The following is a 12,658-nucleotide window of genomic DNA, read 5'->3' as shown; positions in this document are numbered from 1 at the left end:
TTACAGCCTCCGGTCAGGTTCCTCTGCGTCATAGTGAGTGTAGGTCTGAAGGGAGAAAACAGAACCTTTTTAATTAGACAGTTATTTTCCTTTAAAGCTATTCCACTTCTGAGTGTTCAACACTGAAAACAAATTAATCCCAGCACTTAGTGGCATTAAGTCAAATTCAGTCTGTTAACAGGCGACATCATTACACTAAACACTGTGTAAAAGCTCATTTCTTGCTCGCAATGATCCGCATAGTGACTGCTTGTCTAACATATTACTGATAAGCAGCATCAAAGTAAAGCTCAGGCTGATGGAAAAGTCATCACAGCTTTTCAATGAGCACTTTCGGTACATTTCTCCATTATTTTATTTAGTAATGATGACACTGCGTGAGGAAAAAGTTACAAATCTTCTTCAGAGAAATCTGACAGATAAAGAAATTCACTGAACACTCAGACGATTTGACGTGTTTGGGAAAAGCCAAAAAGAAAAACTAGAATTCTTAAGTTATGGGCAAAACAAGCTGTTTTCAGGTCACAGTGGCCTTGGTCCTAGACGTAGAAAAACTAATCATTTCTTCTTTCCTTCGTCCATGTAAAAGTTTGTGCCAAGCTGGCACGTCCTGATCTATTTTGTTCACAACAAGTTAAGCAGTAGGGTTGGATGGACGACCGTAGCTGTCATCAAAACACAACAGACGAACAAGAGGAAAAAGCAGAGAGAGGACGAGGAAAAGGAGACAGAAGGGAGGGAATCGAAAAGAATTAAACATGAAGAGTGGAGGGCGAAAGGGACAGACAGACTCACAGAGGGAAATAAAAAAAGACCAGAGGGACAAACGAGAGAGAAAACAGAGAGGGCACGCAGCCAAAGATCCTCTCCTCCAAGCTGTCCTTGGACATTTTCCACGGTTGCCATGTAATCGCTCTCAGGGACGCTTTGTGCAAAAGAAAACGCCTCCGTTCACTGGCTCGTTATCTGTTATCCTGCACTCATCCGAACATTCGCTTCCTCCCTGACATGAGCCACAGATGGGGTGATGAAAACTACCACCTACTCGGTCAGACCGGGAAATGATTAAACAGGAGAAAGGCCACGCTGCAGTCGGCAAACGGATGTCTGCGGTTTCAGGGAAAGAGTCAGGATTCCAAGTTTACATCTGGAAGGAGAAGCAAAAGAACGACACCAGGGGAGGTGCTGAAAAAAACAACTAAGGGCTGTCAGGTTGATGAAACTGCAGACTTGAATGGAGCAGATCTGGCCAAAAACTTGTGCCGCCTCTAAAAACATGACTAAAAATGAACTTCAGAACTGTGTGGGATGATTGCAGGGGAAAAGATATATTATTATGGCTTCATGTCAAAGATTTGAGTTTGTTCGGTTTACAGCAGCTATATCATTTTAAGAAAACTAGCCTGATATTTTATTCTGAAGGATAAAATCTCTTTTTTTCCTATTATGTTGTCAATAAATAAACCGGCTGCTAATTGTCTTCAGTAACCATCTAGCTGTTCAGCCATAAAGGCTATATAGTTATAAAGCTGGAGGATATGCCCACCAAGGTTTCCTAGTAAAACAAAATAAAAAAAAATAACAGCCAAGAAGTTATTCTGTTTCTCTGAATAAGAATAATGCTAAAAAATGCAGTACAGGAAATGAACAGATAATAACGCTGAGAAACCAACACATTCCTGAGGTTCATGAGGTTTTTTTCTACCTTTTTTAATGGAAGAGTTTTGACTTTTTGTATGTCAGATAAAACAAGCTCTTTGAAAATGTCACCTGGAAAACCGTGAAGCCAATTTTTTCTGACATTTTCTAAATTTTTAAGATCGAACAAACAGACCAGTTTGGAGCAGACGTCACTGATACGTCAGTCGGGTGACAGGAAACAATTAGAAGAAAAGAAATAGGGGAAAACTTTCTGCTTCGTGTGATTGTAGGTAACAAATGTATTTTTGTGTCACTGGAAGTCAGTACTGAAATAGCTGCAGATGCCCTTTACAGTGAAAAGCACAGGTTTATGGTTACAGTCTGTTATAAGTGACAAACTGGGCTGAATGAAATCATTCAGAGAGCATTTCACAATCAGCCAGGCCTCCAGGTTTGGTTGATCATCTTTAAGACACATGAAGGCACCATTTCATTACAGTACCATGTCAGCAACATTAGCAAACAAGCAAACTAGACTATTTATAGCCTGCTTACAACACCAGCCACTGTCAGTGCAAGCAGCAGGGCCTATAATGATATTATAACCACGATGTACTTTTCAGTCTGGACACCGACTGAGTTAATGCTGCTTTCTATTTCAAGTGCAAAGTTGGAAGTATAACTGCTGAACTTTGTGTTCACTGTTCACACAGTATTTGCAGCTACGCAAAAAAGTCTTATACAGAGAACCGACTGGATTCTATCAGTGAAAGTGCTACAGCTGTATTATTAGACTGAGAAAAAAATATATACACTGTGCTGATGGCTGAATGGCTCCATCTTCAGAGCACGTCACCGCCCGTTTTTCCAAATCCGACCTATAACCTGTGAGGTCCAAGGAAGGCAGCATAAGCCTTTGGATCACGTGACATCGCCATTGTTTTCTGGCACAGGTCTTAAACATCTGTTAGTCTTAAAGACGTTTCTAGGATCCACTCTGGTCCAAGTGACAAATGCTAGTGCCACCGACTATGCATGCATCCTTCAGTTGGATGTTACGTGAACTGTAACAGGAATGATGACCCGTGCAGGGCGTCTGTGACTCTCCGTGTCTGTGACTAAGTTTCATGCCTGCTTTACAGGGGAACCATTCACAGATCCAGAAAATCCATCGCCCACCTCTTGTACAGATGTACTTTTTGTCTTTGCCTCTAGCAACAGGCAGTACATCAGTCCTTCACACAAATATCGGCCAACAAAACGCTGTAATAAATGTCCTGGACATGACTTCAAAGTGCAAGAATGCACGTTGCAAGAGCTTTGTCTGCTCGTAGGCTGGTGTTTGGATGTTTAGTTTTTCCGCCACACAGAAAAACTTTGTCACAAAATGTCTTGTGTTGTTATCAGTGTGTTTTCACACTGCGCTGTTTAGTCTGTTTAAATCAAACTCTGGGCTGTTTTTTCCTCTCGGTGCGGTTCACAGATGCAGGTGTGAACACAGTCATCACTCTGGTGCTGATGAAAACATCCACAGAGACCCTTTGGAGGAGGTCTCAGTCATGTCTTAACAAACTTCAGAGCAATTTGTTTATGATGTGAACGTGAGCCAAGCCAACTTTGAGCTAAACACCTCCTGTACCTCCAAAAGTTGATTCTGTTCATCTGGACGTAGCGTTCCCATAAAACGCTACGTGTTGAGCATGCATCAAGACACTTCCTGTACCTGAGTAATGTCTCCATTCTGTGACAGGGGTCACAAATGGTCAATATGGGCTAACAACTGGTAAACAAATATAAAGTCTTCATGTTGTCCACTAGGCCAGAACACAGCACCTTCTTCCTGTATTATTTGGCTGACTTCACTCTTTCAGCCGCTTTCATTACTCAGTTTCTTCAACCCTCCTCCTCAGTCAGTCTGATTTTCTTTTACTTCTGTCTGTTTATTCTTAGCTTCGTCTTTGTCTCCTCCATCCTTTGAGTGTTTCTCTACATCCTGCACAACCACATCACTGCAGGAACAGCACACACAGACCCAGTGTAAAGACTCAATTCAGACATGAATGAAGCGGCATTGACGCCGAAGTGACGTCAGTCTTCCTCGTCAGCTGTGATGCAGCACGACCCACCACCTCCCCGGGTTTCACCCGCCCAGCTTCTCCTTACCCGGTGGTGTAGGGGATGTTGATCCCTCCGAGGTTGATGCTCTCGCAGCCCACGATGAACAGCGTGGAGAAGCAGAGCAGGGACACGCCGCTGCAGATCATGGCCAGCTTGGCCGACTCGCGAGCGCCCAGCTTCAGCTTCTTAATGATGTAGCCGCCCAGGACGATCCCCACGCCGGCACTGGGTACAATAATCACACCTGAAGAGACAAAGACAAGCAAACAGAAATAATCAAATGTAGGGGGAAAAAGTCTTACCCGTACCTCTCAGGATCAGCAGATTACAACTTGCTTCATCAATACAGGAGATAACAAAGTAACAAAGACTCTTTTCTATTATGGGATTTTTCAAAGCTTCAATACCAAAACGGCAGCAATTCAAGATCTGTGACAAAGAGGAACAGACAAATGAACTGGGACTCTGCCTGTTGACCTGCTTTCTGATAATTCACTGGAGGAAAAAAGGGGTCGTATTATCATGTGGTACAGGTGGTTTTCTAAACAGTGGGAGACACTGACTGATATTTCCTCAAATGTGTTTCATTCAAAGCTGTTTCAAGTTAGTCAAGCAAACTCATAAAAATATAAAATAACTAGAAAGTTATGTCACAGAAACATGAAACTGGCTTTAATGTTTATCATCTTTAATGTTCCTTTTGGAGCCCAAAATCTCTAGGAATATTTTTTTTCTATATCAGTAATAAATGTAATGACTCTGGTATCATTGAAAGATAGAAGATAGAAAATGTAAAGTCAGCTGGTGAAGAAAGAGAATATTTTTAGAAGCTAAAGTCACAGATATGTTTCTCAGTAACAGCTGGAACCACAGAGGAGCTAACTCACCACACGTGGTTTCAAAAAACCAAGATGGTGACGAATGAAATGCTTCACAGCAGTTTCACTATGACAGGACGTCAGCTGGTGGCATCGCTGCGGCTGCATCTATCTTTTACACCATCTATGGTCAGGACACTGGTATATTAAAGCAGCCATGCCACTAAAACCAGCATCCAAATGCATTTATTTTAAAAAAGATTCAGCATCCTATAAGTTGTTAGGAAGCTTGAGATTATCAATTTAAGCCAATTTCTTCTAAGAGGAAGTAAACAGTAAAATAAAATGGAGGAGATTTGTAGCCCAGGCCTTTAAAGAAACTGCAATATTTGTCTTTGAAATTTTACTTCATATTGGAGTCTTTGAGGACGCTGCGTGTTGCAGACTCATCAGCCATAAAAACTAGACGTGGTAATTCAGTTTGGTTGTGCTGCTTTTCTGCCACCAAGTGGCCATAAATTCACCAGGGTAATGAAGTCAATATAAACTAATCCTGTAGCAATTAAACCTGCGGCTGCACATTGTGGTGAATTCACTTTTTCTTTTTTACCGTGTGTGCGTTTCAGAGTATGACGCACTGCACTTTGTTTCTATAGTTACAGTGCGTTTGATGAGGCGGGTAAATTATCTGGACTAAGGGCCAGAGATGATTTTCTCTGTGAGCAAAGCATATGTTTATCGTTCAAGCCTCAGCTCGCTTTCAAGCTGGACTTTCACAGATCAAATCGGCGGCACACTGTGTAGCTGCGGCCACTGCAGCTATCGCTTTCTCTTCAATGAGATCCTAAAGAAAACGCAGCGATCACAACAACATCCGCCTCCGGGCAGCCTTGCATTGCCATGACAGCACACATTTATAGTGTGGGTAGCCTCGGAGGGAGTGAAGCCTCTAACCCAAGCAGAGATGCTCTCTTCACTCAGTAGGTGTTAGATAATGTGTCCTGTGCAGCTGTCTGTCCTCTCAGCTTGGAAGATGGAGTCTAACGGAGGAAGCTTCTGTCTCAGAGTAGCGGCTCCATGCTTTTTTTTAACTCTGTATCACGAACCCAACAACACACAAAAAACACTGCTGTTGCAAGTTGTAATTAGTTGGTATGTGTAATATATCACGTGTGCATTCCTGTTAAATGGGAATTATAACAGGAAAAGGTCCATAAAGGTATGTAGTTCCCGAGGGTAAAAGCCCAGCCGTTAGCCTCAGGGAGTCCCCAGATCCGTTCAGTCCTAAGTGACTGTCATTAAAAGCTCACCACACTGTCTGGTTCTCTGTAAGCAATGCTTCCTCCTTAATGAAACCTGCCCTACGTTCAAGATTGTTCTAGAAATGTTAAACACAATGCCAGCATGACTAAAGACACGTGGATTACAGACTGACTGGCCATTTAAATCCTAAACCAAGCATCAAAATCTCAGAAGCTGATATGTGCAAGTGCCACGAAACTGCAGTTCCTCTAAAGGCCACTTGAGGCAGGCTCCAACGCAGTGTCTGATAACAAAATCAGTTTGGGGCTCTAAGAACAGTTTCAAGTGATCAGTGGGTGAATTTTCTGTTTCTTTCTTGATACTCGCAGGTTTAAAGCTAAAAGAAGTGCGGCTACACAACGTCAACGTGCTTTCACTAAAGCTTTAAAGTACAGAAGACACTAAACTGCAAAAACCAAGTATGAATTTTTTCCACAGTTGAGGACAAAACACTAAACTGTGGATTTAACTCTAAAGACGTGGGCACAAAATCATATCCTACACTTTATCTTACTTATTCTGCTGAATGAGGGAAGGGAAAGCGCCGTAACTCCAGGCTGGTGGGGGCTCCTGCTTTGCTCTACCCACTCAGGCCCCTTAAAGTGAACAGCTGTGGATACCAAATTGGGGTCCTGGGACCTTCACAAACTCTTGAGCAGGTTCCCAAGAAATAATTTTATTTCACTCACCGGAGGATGGCATATTCTGGAAAATATATATGAGTGGCAGTTCTAATCACAGGCTTCACAGCCCACTCCGCCTACAGCTGAGACAGTTATGCAACTCAAACACTAAAACATTTCTGATAACAAGATGTAATTTCCTGGAGAAAAATCATACTAATGTGGCTAAAAGGAATGAAAGGAATAAACAACATTAATGCAGAACCAGTGTGAAAAACACTAGTTTGTTGGGTGTTTATAAACTCCGCTTTCAGTAATCGAGTTTTTTGTGTGGAAAGTTCAGATGACTCATGGTTACCTACAAGTGTGACTAATGATGTGCTGTTCTTTGACGACAGCAATCAAAATCAATTTTTTAAAAGGGCAAAGTTTTGTTTTGGTTTTTGCTCGTTTTCTTTTTATTAAAATGATAAATTCAAAGCAAAGAATAATCCGTACAGAGAGTGAGAATCATTTAGAGGGACTGAGTGGGGTCATTTTTGACTCCACTGTGTGTACGGTTCTGATATTTTTCACTATAAAAAGAATTTCTATCATAAATTTGTCCCTTACAATCTGAAGATCTGGAGACGGGACACGACTGGCTGAGGAGGCGGCCAGTTAGGGCATCTCTGCTTAGACTGCCGCCCTTGTGATTCATGTAAGCAGCAAAAAAAGAATCAATGGACGAATGTTTTCTGAAACACTTTACGTTTCTCATTATTAGCATTATTACTAACTAGCATAGCTCAAGATCACGGTTTGATTTCAGAAGGAGACACAAATGGCTTGGGGGCTGCATCAGGAGGGTCTGCCAGCTTAAATGTGTGGAGTTATCCCTATGAGTAAGGGAGCAGCTGTAAGTAGCCTTATATTTTCTCCAGTAACAAAATAACTTCCTAAATCTGGGATGAAATGGAATCATAAATGACCTCACTCTGACTTTTCAGTTCCTAAAATAGTCCAAGTCAGTTTCATGAGGGCCCACAGTGGTGAATAAGGGTCACATTAATGGCCTCACATACACAGCACATATATTTAATGTCAAATGTATGTCCCAATCAGCTCTCAGTTTACAGGTTCCAGCTTCCATATGTTTGACACCCCTGCTCTAATTGAAGCACTCCTTCTTACAGACTTGTGCACCCTGCAAGCTATTTCATATGTGCAGAGTTCATCAAACCTGATAAACAACAGCATTACGCAGACTTCCACATGTGGTCCGACTGCAAACAGCTCTCGTCTACCAAAATAACCAAAGCCACTAAAAAAGGTCGTCAGCCCCGAGTGTCATGTTCATTTCAGCTGCTTTATTTATCAGCCACAACAACGGGGTGGCTTTAAACAGGACTGTACGCTTCTATATGGATCGCCTGATACAAGGCAGCATTCGCCTCAGGTTGGATTTTCAAATTAAAGGGACAGTTCACACCAAAAAGAAACCCATGCGTTAACACATTGAAATGCTATTTATCCATCTAGATTGTTGTTGTTCAGATCAAATACAGAAAATCAGCAGAAGAAGCATTCAAACGCTCTGTGTTTAAGCTAAAGTATTAGCCTGTATGCCCGTTTAAGTGTGCATGTGCGTCGGCGTGTGACTGTGAGTGTATGTAGGACATTAATGTGCTTGTATCTTTGTGTGTTTCTTAATGTTTTGTGTGTGATGCACTCAGCGCTCCAGCTCAGCGTCCCAGGTGCCCCCTTCATTTGAAGAACAGCAGTTTCTTTATTATTAATGTGCTGGCTTGCAGTGCTAGGGTAACAGCCTCTCTGGCTCTGCTCTCCGATAAAACCAGCGCTGCAGTTGCACAAATTAAAGCCCTGGATGTCGTATGAATATTCTGGTCTGTCTGCATGCTGTCTGCAGGAAAATCACAGGAGGCTTCATTTAATATGAGAAATAAATTCTAAGTTTAAAAAACAGATTTATTGAGCCCAGTTTTCAGTCTTTGCAGGATTTCAGAGGTGGGATGGTGAGGCGAAATGCTCTTTAAAATGTGTACATTTAACTCACCAGTGTAGATGCTAGCATTGGAGGCAGGGATCCCAAACTGAGACTCGATGAATTTAGGGATGAAAGTGATGAAAGCAGTTACGATGGCGCTCTCTGCCGTGTAGGACAGGCTGACAAACAAGAAGGTCACATTGCTGAGGATCCTCACTGCGGCTTTAGGCAGGTCTGGAAGAGGGTGAAGAAAAAAAAACATGAACACAAAGTAAAGCTTTTGTTTTTTTTCTGTCAGCGTCACAACAGTGAAAATAAACCCTTCTGATTTTTGCAAATCCGTTTGTGATTCAGTCTGAACTACAGATGGCTGAGACAGACTGACGAGTTCACTTTAGTTCAACTGTCCTCATAATCTGCACGCTGTCAAAATTTGTACACATTTGCACACACGCTGTTCACTGCACACAGGTTTAGAGTAGCTTTTCTACTCTCAGGAGTACAGAAAATATGACAAGAAACAGAGCTGTACTATCACAAAATAAATAAAACCACTCAACTGGGAAAAAAGTGGCCGTAAATAAATGTGAAATATTTCACACGGGGGTAAGAGAACCATTTAGCCCTTCAAGGGCTGCCTGTAAAAATCCTCACAATCATGAACAACAGCTAAAATTGAAGCCTTCAATACTACTTCCTTGATTTGGCACTTCAAATCAAAACTTTAACCACCCCCTTGGCTAAATGTTCCTAAATCAGTGCTGTGAAGAGGGGCAATGAAACCAACTCCATTTGGGCTTCTTTTTCCAACCTTTGCAGCACTCAGAAGAAAATAAAAGCTTGCAGTAACACGTAACACGTTCTCTTGACTTTGCTGTCAAAGCTTTTCAGGAGGAGCTGCCTGAGCAACACCGAAGTCTGCTTAAATCATCAAAGATGCTACCGCGATGTAGCAAAAAGTATATTTTTATTTAGTTGCAATCCTGAAGAGATTAAAGCTCCAGCAACAAATGTAGTATGTGGTCATTTCATCGTTTCGGCTTGTGGCTTTCAGCGGGGTCAACACGAAACAAAAACAGGACTTTTGTGGACAACGACCGGCTCTAAACCATCTGTTGTTGCCTCACTTGTTGCTGTGCGTGCTGAGATATATAACTGATGGTTTTATATCTTTCTACTCTGTACCCATCCTATTTTAAAATCCTATTGTAGAAGTTATTCTCTATACTAAAAGTGTCTCACAGGGGACATCTTAGCGTTACAGCTACTTTGTTTCAAAGCAGGCCTAAAAATGCTAACAGGTGTTTTTGTTTCTCTCTACGTCACAACTCTTTCATAATAAAACTGACAAATTCTTTGGTTTAGTCACGTTTCCTAAATGCAAAAAAACCCCCAATGTTACTTTAATGAAAATAAAACGTTTGTGGATTGCAGAGTAGAAACATGTGGTGTACGATATGAATTACTGACATGCTCACAGGGTTATTTATACTCAATAAGCTGTATCACCTTCATTATAATGCTGAAATATGTTTTGTGGCCCCAAACTGATTTTTAGTTAATAGTAGAAACTTAATAGTAGAAATCTTCCTGCTTTATTCTCTTCTCTGGTAGCTGCAGTTACACGATAAGCCTCTACTCTGTTATTCAATCAGAGGAGGCTGACTTGGGTTCTGCATTCATTAGACTTGAAAGACCGTCTGAACTCGTCTTTTAAGGTCAATAAATTGAACTAAAGAGTTATATTTAAACAGCCCACACCCTCATAGTTCTGGGAAACACTCCTCTAATAGTTGACATCATCGATTTTCCAGTACCTTTGATGTCCTTGCCAAAGCCCATGGACGAAGTGACCGTCTGGGTCTTGTTGTTGTTGCTCTTCTCCTTGAGGACGTCGTCGTCACTGGACAGGTCGTCCAGACTCAGCTTTTTCCTCCTCTTCTTCTTCTTGTGTCGGGGCGGCAGTTTCTTGGGGAAGGTGAACATGGGGAAGATGACCAGCAGCATGGCTATGGCGCACAGCAGGAACCCGCTCCACCTACACAGCCCAGAGATTATTGAAGTAAAATATTAAAAACACATGTTTTTATTAAATTCTGAGTCAGTTTTTACTCCTTTTGCTACCAAAGACTCAACCTCAGACTTGGTATCATCCCATGTGCCTCATTAATATGCACATAAACTGGTACACCATCATCTTCCTGCTAACATCACCTATAATTCATGTAGAAAGCTCGTGGCTGTTAGCTTGTGAGTCACTGATTATGCTGTCAGTCAGAGGAAGGCATCAGTGAGAGCTCTAAATAGATGACTAACCACATCTCACACACAACAACAGATTTTCAGATGATATGTGCGAAAACGTGACCTAAGGACCAAACACGTCTTGGTTTGGATTCAAACCCGGAGTTTGTTTTCAGATGCGACCGTGTTGGGAAGGTTTCCTTCTCTTCTCACACATTTAACACAGAGACGAACAGGGACAAAGTGTATTCTACCCCTCCAGACTTTAACAGAGTCCTATTATTTGGTGTTGAGTGAAGTACACTCTGTCTGTTATTACTGCCCCAGTCTATCATACAGAGCCGCCCAAGTGTGTCCGTCCTGCGACTCATTTAATCACAGATGCGCTCACAGCTACGTTGGTCTCGTTGCATCTCTGCACCCACAGTACGGGGAAGCCGAGAGAACAAGATATTCCCGCAGTACAGCGTGTACCAGGAAGAATGCGACACTGTTAGAGTCACATACAGCAAATAAATGATCGACTCTGTAATTGGTGGACATAAGTATTAAATTGTAGCATTTCTGTTTCTTTTTTCCTTAGTTGCATTTTTTCCAAGATCTTTTTAGAAGTGTAACAAGTGAAAGGGTGATAGCAGGTTAATAAGATACATTCATCCAATTGTTGTAGTTTTTATACATAAAAAAGAAAATCATGGTGTTCTGCACAGCAGGAGGCCAGTTTAAGCCAGCTGTAATTCACTAGTAAAAGACCTGAGTTGCTGCTAAGCAGCTAGCCCCAGCTAGTTTAGTTTTGCAATGACCTTTGTCAGATGTACTCCAAGGATCTGCACCATGTAGCTGCCAGCAGTAGTGCTCATTCTGGTGTGGAAGTGAACTCTAACCAGAACCTGCAGCGGGTGGTTCATGAGCTCTTACGTCAAGTTCAGAGGCTGCAGAGCAGGAATGCAGTTGAGAGACCCACTGGAGAAGCAGCTGATTATAATGCACCATTATTTATTTGTTTTCATTAGAGTGCAAATAAAAAACATCTGCAGAACAGAAAACTATAAACAGAATGAATCATTCATTAATGAAAGCGTGTGAGCCTCTTTTCCTGACATACATTTACACAGAACTCCACCATCACCACCTCAAATAGAACCAAAATTTGTAAATACTGGATCTTTCAAAGTTTTGAGACTTGGAGAGTTAAATCTCTTTAGACTCGTTTCTGATACATGTACATTTATAATCTGTATTTACTCTCCGGTTTCCATTTTTAGTCGGCGCAGCATTCACCAGCCACGTTAATTTGGCTATATTTGGAGAAAAGGAGGAAAGTATTGGTCAAAATGGAACCTCAAAACAATTTAACTTTTTATTAAATTTTTGAAAAATGCATCTAGATCCATAATCCTGCTCGTCTCCGAGGCAGAGCCATTGAATATCACCAAAGGGTTAACTTAGAATCCACCCCAGGTACCAACTAAAGTGTGTCTCTAGCACTTTCACCAAGAAAGAAACTACTGAACTGTACTGTGTTAATGAACTGAAACTTAGGTAATACAGTTTATTTACCACTAACAGTCTGAGGAACTGGGGATAAAAACTCGAAGGATACTCTTCAGTGCCCCGTTTGTGAGCTTCAGCACTAAACCCAGTGAATCACACTGAAGACACAAATGGTTAACTTACTGTGTTGGTGATAGTAGTGATACTGACAGAGTGTATTTGCTTGCACCAACTTCAACATACACACATATTTTACATTTGGATGGGCTCATGGCAGACTCTTCTCACCAGTTTCCAATGAAGCGGGGATCACTCTGGTCGATGTTGACAACAGTCTTGGGGTCCACGTAAAAGCCGATGAGGACTCCACCCAGCAGGTAGCCAGCTGCTGGGCCCAGCGCTCCCATCACGTACATGATGGCTGAAAGGAA

At 41.8% G+C, this 12,658-nt stretch overlaps 1 protein-coding gene across 1 annotated transcript in view; it reads right to left on the bottom strand.

The window, feature by feature from the left end:
• LOC120744877 (solute carrier organic anion transporter family member 5A1-like) overlaps window positions 1-12,658 on the bottom strand; it is a 34,823-nt gene that overhangs the window by 173 nt on the left and 21,992 nt on the right. Inside the window, exons 2-6 of the mRNA XM_040049467.1 lie at window positions 12,516-12,648; window positions 10,307-10,527; window positions 8,559-8,723; window positions 3,805-4,003; window positions 5-45 (exon numbers count right to left, since the gene is read on the bottom strand). Coding sequence (XP_039905401.1) covers window positions 5-45; window positions 3,805-4,003; window positions 8,559-8,723; window positions 10,307-10,527; window positions 12,516-12,648 — 759 coding nt within the window. The remainder of the gene's footprint in view (window positions 1-4; window positions 46-3,804; window positions 4,004-8,558; window positions 8,724-10,306; window positions 10,528-12,515; window positions 12,649-12,658) is intronic.

This window comes from Simochromis diagramma, unplaced genomic scaffold, assembly GCF_900408965.1.
Source record: "Simochromis diagramma unplaced genomic scaffold, fSimDia1.1 OVJJ01000355.1, whole genome shotgun sequence".
Classification (NCBI taxonomy): Eukaryota; Metazoa; Chordata; class Actinopteri; order Cichliformes; family Cichlidae; genus Simochromis; species Simochromis diagramma.
The sequence above is the reverse complement of the archived record's forward strand: the minus strand, read 5'-3'. Positions and strand labels throughout refer to the sequence as shown.